Source organism: Hibiscus syriacus, unplaced genomic scaffold (assembly GCF_006381635.1).
Source record: "Hibiscus syriacus cultivar Baekdansim isolate YM2019G1 unplaced genomic scaffold, ASM638163v2 tig00111022_pilon, whole genome shotgun sequence".
NCBI classification, from domain to species: Eukaryota; Viridiplantae; Streptophyta; class Magnoliopsida; order Malvales; family Malvaceae; genus Hibiscus; species Hibiscus syriacus.
Window position 1 is genome coordinate 3,712,316 of NW_024062956.1, and position 16,832 is coordinate 3,729,147.

General features: G+C 37.3%; 1 protein-coding gene and 1 pseudogene across 2 annotated transcripts; both read right to left on the minus strand.

Moving 5' to 3' along the window:
* Positions 1-10,448: 10,448 nt before the first annotated feature.
* Positions 10,449-12,026, minus strand: LOC120150609 (annotated as a pseudogene).
* Positions 12,027-13,109: 1,083 nt separating this feature from the next.
* LOC120150403 lies at positions 13,110-14,980 on the minus strand. Of its 2 annotated transcripts, none has more exons than XM_039163084.1 (7): positions 14,878-14,980; positions 14,471-14,689; positions 14,289-14,351; positions 14,071-14,118; positions 13,914-13,967; positions 13,563-13,632; positions 13,110-13,431 (listed from the first exon to the last, which is right to left on the minus strand). In XM_039163084.1, the coding sequence occupies exons 2-7, from the start codon at positions 14,651-14,653 to the stop codon at positions 13,325-13,327; spliced, it is 525 nt and encodes a 174-aa protein (XP_039019015.1). In that variant the 5' UTR covers positions 14,654-14,689; positions 14,878-14,980; the 3' UTR covers positions 13,110-13,324. The 2 variants fall into 2 exon arrangements, with proteins under 2 accessions (XP_039019015.1, XP_039019014.1); XM_039163083.1 differs by having other exon boundaries at positions 14,060-14,118.
* Positions 14,981-16,832: the final 1,852 nt, after the last annotated feature.

Consider the following 16,832-nt stretch of genomic DNA (forward strand, 5'->3'; position numbering starts at 1 on the left):
ATTGACCTTAAGAAATAAAGTAAGCCTGGCCAAAACAATTGCGTCGAAGCTTTCACCTGCACAAAGAAAAATATTTGAGGATACTTGCTTCGGGCCATGGCTGAAAGTACAACATCCGGGTGGAGATGCTATGTTGACCCATCTGTTTCTTCAAACCATGACTAGCGATCTACCAGAGACTATACAACGTCGTGATGAAGAGATATGGTTTGATTTTCCACCGGCGTATACGTGTTTTGGGCGGGAGGAGTTTTGCTTAATCATCGGTCTACGCTTCGGACACGATGATGTAGATCGGTACACTAGACATATTACCCGCCTATCATGGTTTTCCCGGGTTTTTCCTGAGCTGTCAACGGAGAAGTCGAATTTACACGTGGAAGACTTGACGAGATTATTGAATAAGAAAGATGGTTTTACTCGGATGGATGACGTCGATGTTGTCAGAGTATGCCTTCTAATACTTTTGCAAGCCGGCTTTTTAGGCAGAGAGGCCCGACAACCTATTCCTAGTAATCTAATTAAATTGGTAGAGGACCTAAATGCATGGAACATGTTTCCGTGGGGTTCGTATCTATGGAGAGCTACATGGAATAAGTTGTCGTCTGCCTTTAATGATCGGAAAAGTTTGCATGGCGATGGTTCCAAATACACTTTGTCAGGCTTTATTTGGACCTTTAAGGTAATAATTTTTATATAATGTTTCCAAAATTATAATTAATTCTTTAACAATTACTAATGTTTGTTATTATATTGTTTGTAGATTTGGATATTTGAGGCCTTTCCCGCCATGCAGACATATGCATTAAAAACTTCTAATGATATTCCTAGGGCTATTTCCTGGAAGAGGAAACGGTCCTTGCAGCAATGGGAAGATTTACTACCGTATACTACAATAAATAATGTAAGTTAACACAAATACTACCATATGTTTATAAACAAGTTATTACTAGTACACGTTTAACTTTGTTTGAGCTTTTATATTGTTAGGAGGCCAACACTCCATTACATAGGCTAACACCCACGGAAGCTGAGCTTGCCACTGATTGGTGGCAAGCTAGTAAGCTTTTTTTTTATGGCACGAATGATGAGCAGCCACCACTTCGAAAGCCATCACCTCACCCAGAGCCATCACCTGATCGACCCGAATATACACCTCCACAACGAGAGTCATCACCTATTCTGTCACATCATCGAGCCTCTTCTCCACCATCATCTCATGATAGGCGACGGCAAAGATGCCACGACGTTTATCTCCATGTTCTCCACCTCCACGGGATGAGTTAGGGGAGTTACATAATGAGGTTAATGCCTTGATGATAAATTTACTCGTAATTTCACTTAGATTGCTTAGTAAATTCATTCGGTTGCTGCCAATACTGTTTAACTGTTTATTCTTTAACCCTGTGAAGTTAGTATTTGTTTTTTGTTGTCTTTTGGTTGAAGTAATGCAATCCATTCAAGTTTCAATTTGCAGAAGAATAATAGTTTACTATCGCAACGCGAAAATGACTATCACAACGAGAGAATCGCAATGCGAAATGAAAATCGCAACAACAAAATCGCAACGCGAAAATGAATATCGCAATGCAAAAATGACTATCGCAATGCGTTGCAATTTTAAGTTTCAGATTCTATTCTTCTTTTGCAAATTGAAACTTGAATGAATTGTATTACTTCAACCAAAAGACAAATACTAACTTCACAGTGTTGAAAATTTAAGTTTCAAGAATAAACTACTACTCTTTATGTTGTCATTGAACCTGCACTAAACCTATATGTTGTCCTTTTAAATGTTTATATAAGTGCTTACTTCTGGAATGTTATCTGATGCATTTTGTGAACAATGATATAATAATGACTTGGGTGAATACCGTGCAAGTTTGAAATATATTTGTCTTTGTTTTCACTGTTTAATATCATGTCTGTTTATTTACTGATTTATATATTAATTTATTTTTAGCGGCCCGCTAAGGTGGATGCTCTAAGTCGGGTTTTTCTTGCAAGACGGAGTTCACGCATCAGACGGCCTGCACGTGCCATTACGTCTCCGTTCACCCCAATAGTGCGAAGAATCCGTAAGAAAAATCCCGACTCAACTGTCATCATTCAAGAGGCATCCCCTATCGTTCAAGAGGCCCCTATCATCCCTCAAGAGTCCCCTCCCACCGTTCAAGAGGCCACTGTCATCATTGAAGAGGTCCCTCCCAACATTCTAGATCCCGATTCACACGGCGTAATATATCGAATTATTGAGAAGCCCCCTCACATGCCGAACATGATGGATGACTGTTGGCTTTCGTATAAGTTACCGGCCAGTACCATTCCGGCAGATGAAGTGGAGAGGAAACAACTACCGGAAACAATTCTGGATAATACCCTTTGGGCTAAGACCGCAGTTGATTTTTATCTACATGAGCAGAGCCAAGGGTGTTACGCTGACATATACAAACTCAACGATGATATGCATTTGTTGATTAAACGGTCTTGGTGGGGTGTATTATTAGGGGTTGAAGACAACGGCTATTTCGATGGGGGGGTAAGTCTTATATTTCTTCTTATATTTCAGTTTGATTATTTTTTTTTAAATTTATGTAATTCACTAATATGTCTTTTTTTGTAAAACAGCATATTGATGCATGAGTGACACGTCTTCTAATTGTAAGGAAATTGAAGAAAAATATATAAAAAAAAACGCGATATACAATTATGCCGACGTCTTTTCACGTAGTTCACTTGAAGAATCAACGACAGGAATCATATGTGTTGGCTAATGGACAAGCTAAACTTTATCCTGCATGGTGGGAGGTCGATAAGGTTAGTATATTTGTTTAAATATTTTAAAGGTGTTCATAAATAAGTGCGCAATTTGAATTATTACATTTCGATGCAGGTGTTTATCCCTGTTTTGGACCGTATTCATTGGCTTCTCGTCGAGCTTCAGCTCACATCCCTAAAGATAATAGTATATGACAGCATGATAAATTACATATCATTGTCTGATTTGAGAGATATTATTAAGGGATGGAGCTCTCATTTGGCTAAATTCTTGGATGCAATTAATTATTGGACTAAGTCTGGAAACAAGAAGCCAAAGAAGTTCAATGTTACAGTTATCAGAGACGAGACCGCGCCACAACAAACGAAGGAAGCCAGAGGGGATTGTGGTCCTCTCGTATGCATGTGCTTGGAGCGTTTGACGACAGGAAGTACACATTTTCTACCTCCCACCGATAGAGATAGAGGTGCAGTAGGCTTGTGGTTTTAGCATTTTATGGCTAGAGCGATATATGCGAGACGCTGCCTACCTGCATCCGCGTTATGAAAGTGTCCATAAACAATTTGTAAGTCAAATGCAAGTGTTGTTAAACATATATACTCTTTTTGGTTTGAAAATGTTTGGTTAAGTAGCTAGAATTCAATAATTTGATGTTTGTAGGTTTTAGATGTGTAGAAAGTGTTGTTGATTCAATGTTTGGTTTCTGCAGGTTAATCCTGAAGTGAGCTGCGTGAAATGGATGTATGGGTGCAAAAGTTGATTCAATAATTGATGAGGAAATAATTCATTATTATTTTTTGATTGTTTAATTGATTTGTAAAAGATGATTTATAAATGTTGATTTGTTTAATTGATGTGTACATAATTATTATTTATGCTTGTTTAATTGATTGAAATGTAATAGTTGATTTGTTGATTTCAATCTGCATTATGTTGAATGCAAAACAGACTATCGCAACGCGGAAATGACTATCGCAACGAGAGAATCACAATACGAAATGAAAATCGCAACGAGTGAATCGCAATGCGATTCTCTCGTTGCGATAGTCAATTCCGCGTTGCGATAGTCATTTCTATGTTGCGATAGTCATATTCGCGTTGCGATTTCCGCGTTACGATAGTCAAATGAATGTCTAATAAGTGATAACAACTGAACATATCATAGTAATGTTCAAACTCAAGTTACTAATACATGCCTAACTGAAAATGTTAAAAGTTCACACATAATATACACATAATACAATGTTTGCATTTAAAAATCACCTAAGTTAACAGTCTCAAAAGGTGAAGTCGGTTGTGATTGGGATTTTGATGAAGATCCATATTTTGGTAGAGGAAAAGATGATTGTGATGTCACTGGTGATCCACATATCAACCTTTTATGACCACTTTCCTTGCACCGACTACATGTCGATCTCTTCTTCTCTTCACCCTTAGACGGTATACGATCGTGACTTTTTGGTCGGCCAGGTAGCCTTCTGTCCATGGCTGGTGGCAAAACTGTTTGTAAGTCATCTGGTATGTCCCACTCAGAAGGATGTGGAATAGGGTAGACAATATCGCCATAAGTCTGTCGATATACTTCTGTAGTGTAGCAATCCATAGCGTATGCGCTTGAATCATCTTGGTTTAGATGAAGAGAAACTTTTATAACATGGCCACACGGATAACCAGATGTTTTCCATTTCATACAACTACACGTCTTTGCATTTAGATCGACAAGCCCATTTAAGTTATTATCCAGTACTTCAAACAAAGTGTTTGAACATGGTTCAACTCTCCATGACGTTGACTTCACAACACGTTTCGCTATCTTTTTTTCAATCCATGGTGTAACACGATGTTCCAATGTTCCTGTAAATTTAAATAAATAATACTTAGTAAAATATATGATAAGTTACGAATTTAAAGAAATAATACCTGCATGGTTTCTTTTCTTGTAGTACCACTGTTGAATAGAGGCTCGAAAAAACTCCATTAATATAGTAATGGGTAATTTCCGGGAATGACGACTTAGAGCGTTGATTGATTCTGCACTATTAGACGTCATGAAACCATATCTTGCTCCAAGTTGATGTACTCTTGACCATCTTTCAAACTCGACATCTTCTAGTGTTTGAGCACACTGAGTCAAAACACGTCTTAAACAATTTATATGCTTATTAAAATATACTTCCCGATAAGCTTTTACAGCCTTCCAGTATGTCCATTTGTGATTTTTTATACCAGCAGACCTTGATTTTAAATTTCTATACAAATGAACACCACAAAGTCCATGAAAAGCATCTGGGAAACACCTTCTAACAGCGTTGTCAATTGAGTTTGCCCTATCGGATATGATTGTCAGATTGCTAATAGGATCTATGCAATCCCTAAGATGCCCCATAAACAATGTCCATGAATCAGAGGTTTCAGATTTGCCAACCCCGTAAGCTATTGGCAGTATCCCATTGTTAGCATTCATGGCTACTGCTAATAAGTTTACTCCAAGGTATCGACCTTTTAAATGTGCTCCGTCAACTATAATAAATGGGCGCATGCAATTAATAAACGAACGAAACTACAAAATCATATACACAAGAAATATAATCATTTAAATGTGAAATGCATGTAACTAAAAAAAATGAGTCAACAAAATTATATTGATTTACTAACCGCAGCACCAATGGCGATAAACAGCAACTCAAAGCATCCATCTCTATCTGTTTTGATATGAGTTACCGACCCATGATTTTTCAGCTTTAAATTGTGACAATAAGCCGGCAGTTGGGCAAACGATACTTCTGGCGACCCCCTCAACAATTCCAAGGCATAACATTTGGCTCTCCAAGTTTGAGAATATGAGATACTAATCTTGAACCGAGCATTCATGTCAGTCATAATTTCATGTCCCCAATATACCCTGTCATTCAAAAACATTAACTCAGCCAGAAAACCACCCAACACCTTTTTGTTTGCCTGTCTATGGTGAGAAAAAACTTGGGTTCTTGAACATGTATGTTTATGAATAAAAGTCCTAACTTGAAATATTTCGCAATCTTTTATCCTCTTTGCAATCATACGCCACATACAGTTTTTGTCAATCATACACCTTGTTTCGAAACGATCTTTGCTTGATTTGTTAACTTTTAGTTGATAGCCATCTTCCACACATTTCGTATACAAAGCTATCTTCAAGTCTTCCTTTGTATCAAAACAATCATCTTTCTTGATACGAATAATTTTTGTGTAACAATCAACTGCTATCTTTACCAACTCTTCTTCCGGTATCTGAAGTAATTCTGGCATATTCCAGTTATACCCTCGTGGCAGTTTCTTAGGGGACTTTTCTTTTGGGATTTCTTCTTCTTCTTTTTCTTCTTCAGTGTTATATGAATTACAGAATGGATGTTCAACATGTTCATTTACAGTCGTAACTTCCTCCTCATTATCATCAACAACATCTTCCTCGGCAACGGCTGTTTTATCATCAAAATTTGGGTATTGACCAACATCAAAATTATTACACGCAGGGTCTGTTTCTTCTTCTGAAAAATCATCAAAATCCGAGTATTGACCAAGATCAAAGTCCGGGTATTGACCAAGATCAAATTTCGAATATTGACTAGTACTCACAATTTTTTCTGTTGGCTCATCATCGTCTAACTGGTCAATACAAAAATCGGAATTTGGTGTTGAAAGTTGATTGGGATTTGGATTAGGGAAAGGTTGTGGGTTTTGAGATTGTGTTTGGTATTGGAAATGTGGTGAAACAATATTTGTTTGGTGATGAAATTGTGGTGGAACCATTAAATTTTGAGCACCATAAACTGGGGTTGAAAAACTTAGTTGATTACTACCCGCTACTGACCCAACTTCACTACTTCTAGGTTCAACAACATACAATGTAACATCATCACTTGAAACACTAATGTAAGCAACTTTACTATTTCTCTGATAAGATAGCCTAAATCCACTTAGGGGCTCTAAATTCAATTTATTTGCAACACGTAACATTAGAGTTTCATAAGTTAACTCTTTTAATGACAGTTTTAGTTGAAGATTCATGGGTAAAGGCATAATTGTAAAAAACCATGAACATTCTTTCATGACCCTCCAAAACACAAATCTATCCAAACATGATCAACATTAGATGATTTCATTATTGTAAATTAATTTACTAAACAAACGAGCTGCGAAACTAAAACCTGTTGCCGGATGGGGAAGGATGTCGTTGGATATAGGAGCAGATGTCGCCGGAGAGAGTGATAGATGGAGATGGAATGAGTTACGATTTAGGGATTTAGGTTATGAGTTGCTGCTTTTGCGTAGTTATATACCCAAAACATTTGTGTTGCGAAACTAAAACCTGTTGCGAATTCAGAAATCGAGTTGCGAATTTGAAATTCAGTATTGCGATAGTCAGAATCTCGTTGCGATAGTCAGATTCGCGTTGCGATTTACGTATTCGCATTACGATTTACGTATTCGCATTGCGATTTACGTATTCGCATTGCGATTTACGTAATCGCATTGCGATTTTCCAAATTCGAGTTGCGATTTACGTATTCGTATTGCGAATTAGGAAAATCGCAATGCGAATTTGGGAAATCGCAATGCGATAGTCAGAATCGCGTTGCGAATCTGGAAACTGATTTACGATACCGGAGATCGCGTTGCGAATTATCGATCGCATTGCGATTTAGTTGGTCATTTTGGCAAATCTAAAAAAAGTTGGTTAAAATCGTATATTATAAGACATTTTTGGTCACTGAAGTTATTTTCTCTATAAAATTTTAAGATGTGCATATAATTATGGAAGTAGCTGAGTTTCGTATAGAAACCACACCATAAGCTATGCTTTCGCCTGTCAAATCAGTCTTCCTCTAGTACTAACTTTTACTATACAAATCTTTACATAAGCTATTGAAAAAAACCATTGAATCAAGCTCGTAAAAGATGCATCTTGAGATTTGACCAGCTTCTAGCTTTATCTGTACTGAGTGGAGTTGTTCCATTTGTTTTCAGTGTGTTAAAACTTTTCTTCCCAGTTAAAGAAGCTTGTCAAGACCTGTTATGGATCCGATCCGATCCTCTTCGAAATATTCTTTTGCTTGATTGGTCGGGATCAACTCTATTGTTTACTGCTACTGTTGCATTGTTCTTCGTGTCATTCCCTTCATTTCAACAGCTTTCAGAATACAACCTATTCCTGTTTTTTCGTCACCATGTCTCAAGACAAGGTCTGATCTTATTGTTTTATTTATACACTCGCTGCTTCACCATTGAAACTAAAAAAGAAAAAAAAGTTAGTCTAGCATTTTGTTGTTAGCCACAACCTAATTTTCTTATTCATGAGATTTTGAATCTGAATCATTACATCAATCACCACGTCAGACATAACATCAACAGATAATTTAAATAAAATTAATTATATCGCATGCATGAAAAGAACATTAAACCTTTAAATCCACTCAAATTTACAACTTTCATATATTTACAAGCTTTCCTCTTCATAGCCTCTTCTCATAATGTTGTGTTCAATCAAAGAGTGGCCCGAAGAGGACGGTAATTTTAAGCGCCCCTTGTTGAATCTATTCCTTCACATAACCTGTTCTAGATACCCCCGTGGCTATGTTCTAAATAGCACATGGTCCTGAATGCTATTTAGAAAATGAAAATTTACCTTTTCCTTTTACCCAGATTGCAAAATACATGTGTGCACTATAATATCTATGCAAGCACGGTGAGTTATTGAAGGATATTTTCCATTATATGTGTTATCTAGTACTGGTAATTCTTAGTGTTGATCGAACAAAGGTTAAGAGTAACTGATATTTAAGCTAGAAGACGTAGCAATTGGTAGCTGATATGAAGAAACAAGGTTTGGAAGTTGAGTTTGTAAAGGAAGTTGATAGGGGTGCCCACTATCAAGGTCCAAGAGAGATGATGTGTTTGTGGAAGGAACTCCAGGAGACAGAGAGCTAGATGTTGTGGTAATCCATAAGCAAAGGCATATGAGACTCAAGGACTACACTGTTTTTAGATGCTCCAATGATCAATATCTACAGTTTCAACAAGAGATAAATGATAAGGTGTAACAACCACGTAAGCATGTGGTGGTTGAGCTTGAGAATAAATTAGCAAGACGGGATAGTTGACTTATTAATCACCAATATCTATTTGCCTTTATGAATTCTAATTAAGTGAAGGAGAAACCATACCGAATAGTACTAATCTTTTTCTTAAATTTCGCGCAAAAGAAATGTGTTTTTTGTTGAGCTTGAAACATACTTGTATAATACACACGAGACAATTGGTTACTGACTATGTGTTATGACCCTCAAGAAATAGAGAAGAAAATAGACGAAGAAGAGAAGAAAAGATGAGAGAATAGACGAGAGAATATAGATTCAAGAGAAGAAAAAGTTCATTCTTTTCACACATAAAAACTATATTCTACAGTACATGTTATTTAATCACAATCACTAGGTTTCCTCCTATTTTGGCTTGGGCTTTATCTTAAGGCCCTTGTTTCCCTTCCTTTTCTTCATGTTAATTTTCCCATGTGAGTCACATGCTCCCCTTTTAATTCCTCTTTATCAAAATTCCCCAATTCACTACGTGCAATCCCTAGCTCAATCCCTAATTCATTTTCTAAATCCCTAATGCCTTTCGCTTCGTGCTTCTCATCCTCTCTCCTCACCGTGACAATTTCTCCCCCTTTAGACGATCCTTGTCCCCAAGGATCAAAGTATCGAATTTGTGATAGCAAGACCACAAAATCCTCTGAAGTTGTGATGTCAATGAACCCAGACTTTGGAGCAGCACTCCATTTACTGCAATATTTATCTAATGTTGCACTTGTAAATACAAATGCGTATTCTAACACACTTCTCGTATTTAAGTTAGCCTTGTACAAAAGATCTACAACTTCTGCATGTTTTGACATTGTATATAAGGAGGTTGGATTTGGACACCTAGGGTTCGACACCATTACAGCTGTAGCTAATTTGAAGAGGTTGACAACAGGGTTGTCTCCACCATTTTGTGAATACAATGTTTGCCCATATGCACTAGGAAGCAAACCCAACCAAGCTGTTGTTTGCATGAAATGTGTGGTATCCAACTCTCTTAAAACAATATCAAGGAGCCCCATCCAATATAATACACTCCCAATCTCCTTTATTCCGCGAAGAACTTCTGCTTTGAGCTATGGTTTTGTTCCCCAGTTGAGTTAATCTTTAACGAGCCTCATACATCCTGTCACACCCCCATTAAAAGGAAGAAGTCCAATTGATTTCGGCAGTGCTTCTTGCAAGCATGTGATCATAGGCTCAAATGTAGCAATCTTGTTTGATATATGATCTAGCAGTGCTTGAATAAGCCACGATAATGACCTAGATCCTAGAAGTTTAACAACGGAAATCATGTGTGGAATCCCAAAAAATCCACTATGTAATCGCGCAAAACTTTGATGTGCAGAATTTAAATCTTGAGTACCACAATAGAAGTTTGGCTTGGCATGTGGAACTGATGGCTTTTGTACATGAGCAAGAGGAATTTTTGAAGATCGAATAAAATGCTGAGTAGTATTGCAAAGGATAAAGTTTGGCAGAAAATCATTTTGCATCTCAGACCAAATCTAAGAAGCTAGTCGACTATAAAATGACACAAGAGATATGTTCTCCTACATCTTCCTTGCCTGCCGTTGCCGCTGCTCCAACCGTAACTTCTCTGAATTTGCCATCTCATACTCCCCATTCTCCAAATACCTTTGATCAGGTCTCAGCCTTGAATCAGTTGGAGGCAACTTTTCCTTCAGACCAGGAGTTAGCTCATTCAAAGTGACGGCAAATCGTATTAAGTTATATCTGGTGGGATATTTAGGGGAATTGCTCCACTTCCAAAGTGTATGAGTTTATGAGAAAGACTCTTGTCCTTTTCCCTTTGCATAATAATCTCCAATCACATAATGCATGCTCTCATCCCATTTTCCCAATAATGAAGCCACTGTCCTTCCATTCCTATCTTGAACTATACCATGTACCTGGTGATCACAGTACAACTTTCCCAGGATGGGATTGTATATTGACGTTGGCACCTTACTCCATTGGAACACTTCTCCATTGTCAAACTCCAAGGTCAAAACACCGACTGGATCCAGCTGAATTGAGCGACCCCATAACTTATTTTTTAAATTACTATCACCCCACAATTTCCATCCTGTGCCCTAACAGTGACATGCTACAATCATATGGTGATGACTGACCTTCTATGAGAAGAAGCGTAAACCTTTATCAGGGAAGTCAGCTTCATATGTTTCTCCTAATAATGGATTGAAGGGTTTACAAATTCTTCCTTCTGTTGAAGAATATGCAGACTCAGCAAATGCAGCTACATTAAGAATTCTCATGAGATTATTCCCCCTTTTCCACCATCCATATGCACGGTTAAGCAGATATGAATACTCCAAATCCTCAAAACACTTTTAAAGAGAATATAGAGGCTCATTGAAGTATACATGAAGACAAACTTGTGTGAGATCTTTCCCAATATTATCCTTAATCATTGACCAAAGACTAACACCTTTCTCTTTTTCAACGGGGTCAGGCAACTTTTTTCGGCGTTTCATGTAAGGAAAGTTACTTCCCACTGATTTAATGCAAGGATCAATGTCATCTTCAGAATAAAAGGTATTAAAACCATCATATGAATAGAAAGATGATGTCCAGAAATATGATCCATTACTTTTGAAAGGGCTTGATAACAAAAAAATACTAATATCAAAAAAATTATGCTCATCCTCATCAGTATCTTCTTCTGCAACATCAACTCTTTCATTATCCTCATATGTGTAAGTTACACTTCCTTCTGGCTTCTCAAACCATGGAACAACTCTTAATGATTTTCCATGGCATTCACGCTGCAGGAACTCAAGAACATCAGAAGGGGCAATTGTAATTGAAATGGCGTATGCTCCAAAGTTGTTTGCTGGAAACTCTGCCAAGATACTGATTGTATCCAAAACAGCACCATTTTCTTCTGTTATAGGAAGATCAAAACCAAACAACAGACGTTTTCCACTTGGTTCAGATATTATCCATTCCATCTTTTGTTCTTCAGACCACCCACGGTCGGAACCAATTTCCAAGTGTTGGGTACTAGTGATGGATGGCATTTTATCAAACACTTGACACCCATCATTTGTGCTTTCGATTGCCACAGGTATCGACTCCGTTTCAGGGTTGTTTTGGTCTTGCTCCATCGTCTTTCATGTCAAGACCCTTAGAATCTGCTTGAAATAACCCTTATTATTTGCAATCCTTGTCTCCAGGTACTGATCTTGCTTCACCAGCTTTGGTAATTCGTCAATCTGGTTTTGAATTGCAGAAAGAGCAGAGGATTCAACCATTGCTTTGCTAGGAGTTGTGGCTCTGATTACCAATTTGTTATGACCCTCAAGAAATAGAGAAGAAAATATACGAAGAAGAGAAGAAAAGATGAGAGAATAGACGAGAGAATATAGATTCAAGAGAAGAAAAAATTCATTCTTTTCACGCATGAAAACTATATTTTGTAGTACATGTTATTTAATCACAATCACTAGGTTTCCTCATATTTTGGCTTGGGATTTATCCTAAGGCCCTTGTTTCCCTTCCTTTTCTTCATATTAATTTTCCCATGTGAGTCACATGCTCCCCTTTTAATTCCTCCTCTTCATCAAAATTCTCCAATTCACTACGTGCAATCCCTAGCTCAATCCCTAATTCATTTTCTAAATCCCCAATGCCCTTCGCTTCGTGCTTCTCCTCCTCTCTCCCCACCGTGACACTATGCAACTTGAAACGTAGAATATATTTACGTGTCTCAGACCAGGGCTCAGGATGAAAGGTTGTGACCTTACGCTTTGTATGTACTAGTACTTAACAAGAAAAAAGGGTGTTGCTCTAGGACCGGCCAGGTGGGGAACATTGTAGGATACCACATCAGTTGTTGTGATTTTAAGTGGGCGGCTTTGGCCGTAGAGATGGTTGTTTTGGTCCTAGACATGGGTTGCTGATGACTACTGACTAGGAAGGCCAATAATTGTGAACCGGATGCATCCCTTTCTTCCTACTAAAACCAAATCTCATATACTGATCTTTTCCCTGCCTTAAAATGCGGTTTAAGAATGGAACACAAGATATAGAGAGCCCACTGCAGTTAAATTCGAAATTGGCTCATTCTAAAACTGGTTAGATATCTTTAGGAAGCTCATTTAATGGGGCCAACATGTTTTCCTTGAAAGCCACTTGAGAATCTATCCTAACTTACTGCTGAACATATAATTATATAGCATCCATTAAAACAGGAACTGAAAATTACTTTGGGTGGGAAAAAAACATAAATTTTATTACACAGAAATAAAAAGGTATGTTAGAAATGAATCAGTAGCTCCTTTTCCTCTTTGTATTTATTGCTCCACAGACAATAAAAGTGGTGATTAGACACAGTCGACTACAATGAACAAAAAGTAACAATTAAATCTGAAAAGCTAACCAAGCTCAATCATTGGGGCTCGGGTCATGTTTCATGCAAGCTTCCATTATCATTAATCTGGTCCTCCTTTGCAGTGTTAGTATTATCGTTGTCCCCGTCCAATGTGCAGCTTTGATCCTCGGAAGATGAAGCTGTGAGACAAAACAACACATGGGCCAGATATTGTCATGTTACTGGGACTTAAATATAAATTTCAAACATGGGTATATGTCAGAGTATGTATCATGCAGCTGTTTGAAATTTAGAATCGATTACTCTTCACCTTCTTCATTTTCATCTGCTGCAGGTGCATAAGCAGAACGTCTTGAGCGCATTTGCTGGTGTGGGGAGGGCTGGGAATCACAAAACAAGCAGTTAGTAAATTTAACAAATGAATCCTTCATTTTTACAACATATTTGCATATAAAATATATTCAAACATAGATACAATGGTATGATCCACCAAATATATTAAGCATACTTGTGTCCAACACAGTTCGACGTTCACCCCAATCCGGAAACCTTAAATACTAGAGACGATCATATCTTATCATACAGTCAAACATTTGAGAGAATTCCAGGTTTTCTAACTTTGGTTTATTGGTTTGAAAGTATAGGAAACTCATAGCAATACCTGTAATTTGGGGCGTAATGCTTCAAGTGGTCCTTTAGGCTTTTGTGCTCCTTGCTGTTGAACATGTGACAAACACATCAAAATTTGGAACCATAATTGTCATTCAATATCAAAAGACAAAACAATTTAGAGTTACGCCATACTACCTACACTTTACCTTTCCGAGAGCCCAATCAGCTGAATCGAAAAATGCACGGTCATGGTTCTATCAGACAATTCAAATGTTTCTGTCAGCAACCTCTCCATTTAGTAAACATATGGAGAAGAAATATGTCACCCGAACTCTCTATTAATAATAAACATATCCATATCCATATTGGACGCAACAAGAGTCCGGATAACAGAGGAGAGTAATAGTAGTCAAAGCAAACAAACCTTTGATATTAAAGTTGTTTTTTTAGGTAAAAATCCTCCATACTTTTTCTTGATTGCTTCTTCCTGTAAAAGTCAAAGCAAAAGAATAAAAAGTTCACTGTTGATATATATATATATATATATATATAACCATGCAATATTTTTGGTCAGTGGTAACAATTTTTTTTCAACTTTCATTTTACCTCCTCTCTGGCTGAGGGCATCAGATTCTTTTCATTTTCGTTTTCATCTTCATCTTTCAGCTCTTTTGATACAGAAAATTCTTCACCAAAGATTTGATATTTTTCATCATCGACTTGAATTTTTTCACTTTCATTCATCCCTTCCTTCTCCTTTACATCCTCAACGCCATTAGTTTGTGACATATTTGAGGCTATTTTTTTACAGTCAATTGCTGTTCACTGTAAAAAAAATTAAGAAGAAGAATAAGAAGCAAAGAGTCCATATGAGTTACAGAGTTGAAGGTCAATTGGAGCCAAAGTTGTCGCTTTTGATCACTAACCAATATTAACACTACTAGAAGTAGAAATAAGCAAGACCCACAATACAAAATTTTAACAAAAATATTGTTGGAAGTATAGGTGATTACCTTATGAACGATCCAAGTTGGAAGGCTGACGGGAAGAAGAGAAGGGTTTGATTACCGACTTCAATCTACTAAATCTTTTTTTAACCATAGCATCAACATGAAGCCTGAAAAATACGCAGGGAACATGTCTTTCATGGTGGGGTAGGGGTAAAGGTGTTGGGCTGTTACATGGCTTGGGTTGGGTTAGAATCTCAACTGGTTTGAAACAAGGGCCTAAATTCTGTCTACCACTGTTTTTCCAGAGTAATCTCTATTAATTCTATGAAAAAATGAACTTTTTCTGCCCATTGTGCTTTCAATGTTTGTGACCATAAAATGATAGTTGGGGTCACCATATCAGCCCCCATAGCTTTCACAAGATCAGCAGATGGTCCCCCAATATCCACCATTGTCCCATTCTCATTACATGATGACTAGAATTATCCCTCCCTATGTAATATCATCCTTAACTCTTCGGATATCTTCATTTAATCCTTCTTATTAATCTGCGTGTGAACTACTTTATGCTTGAGCATGAGATTATTTAGGACAATGATGATCTAGCTCAGTTGGTAGAGAACAAAACTCTTAATCTTGTAGTCGTTGGATCGAGAGAGCAATTCATAACGGAGGTCTTCCACGGAAGCTGCTCTCAACCTGATGTTGGTGGGGTAGCCTACTACCCTACCTCCCTTTACTCCATTACATATGGGAATAGGGTCAACTAATTATGATCTAGCGAGCAAATTGTCAAATTGGTAAAGCAATGGATAGGCATCAAAAACTAGTTGAGGGTGTGACTAGGATGGCAGATATTCAGTAGGATAAAGTAAGCTTTTCCTTTTTGTACAAAGGAAGCGGCAGTCCGGGAATAGAAAAGAGGGTTGCAAATACTCGATATTAGGTTTTAAAAGATATTGCATTAACCAACTAGATTAAGCTGTGGGTTCATATTATGTTCTTATCACGTGAATGAAAATAACACTGTAGGGCTTGACTATGCTGAGTGCAGGACGCATGCAGTCGTCACATTCACTCGCTGAAGGCCTTCATGTATATATATATCTACCTCATTCACGCTCATATGGCACCCATTGTTCTTCACTCTCTTTTCTGCAGAATAATTGTATCATCAAGCCTCCATTTCACAGTCCTCCAATAAAAGAAATTCTCTTTCATAGAAACATTTCTTCTTCTTTTCAGCAGAACGAAGCTAAAAACTATTAGCTTTGTTGCCTAAAACATACTCTAATTCATTATGGTCTTGCTTTTAGTTCCCAAAAACAGGTCAAGCTCATGAAATCTCCCTTTTTACTAGGTTTAGTAAAACTACAAGTTGTTTCACCATTGCTGGATCAATACCAGATCTCATCTAAGGTCTAGCATGTATAAATGAGGTAAAGTACTGCAGCCAAGGATGACTTGCCGGGCATCTAGTTTATCTCTTCCATATATTATGGTATTTTTCTGGATTAATATCTATAATAATATTTTATCATGAAGTCATTAAGTTAATTTTGTCGCCAAAGATTTGAATTTTTCATTGGAATACTATTGAGAAGCTAAAGTTCAGCGTGTAAGACATAAGTGAAACAAACCTTTGGTGGAGATAACATCGATTCGGCAAGTTGTCATTGGCTACAATTCTATCTCATTTTTACATGTTACATCTATGATGATAATAGAATAGAAATGCTGAAGAATATGGAGCACTTTCACATGATGGTAGTGGAGGAGGTTCAAACCATGTGGCCGAATTGAATCACCTTATGAAGTAAGTTTCTATGCTGATGTGTGTAAAAATATATATGATTTAGATCTAACATTGCATTCATTTTAGCATGTTTGAATGCTAATATCGTACAAAACAACTGTCTGGTGTTTGCATATATGGAAATTTCATAATCACAAGATAATTTCCATTACAAGAATGCTAGCAATGTTCTGCAATTTGCAGTAAGTTTCAAGATATTGCA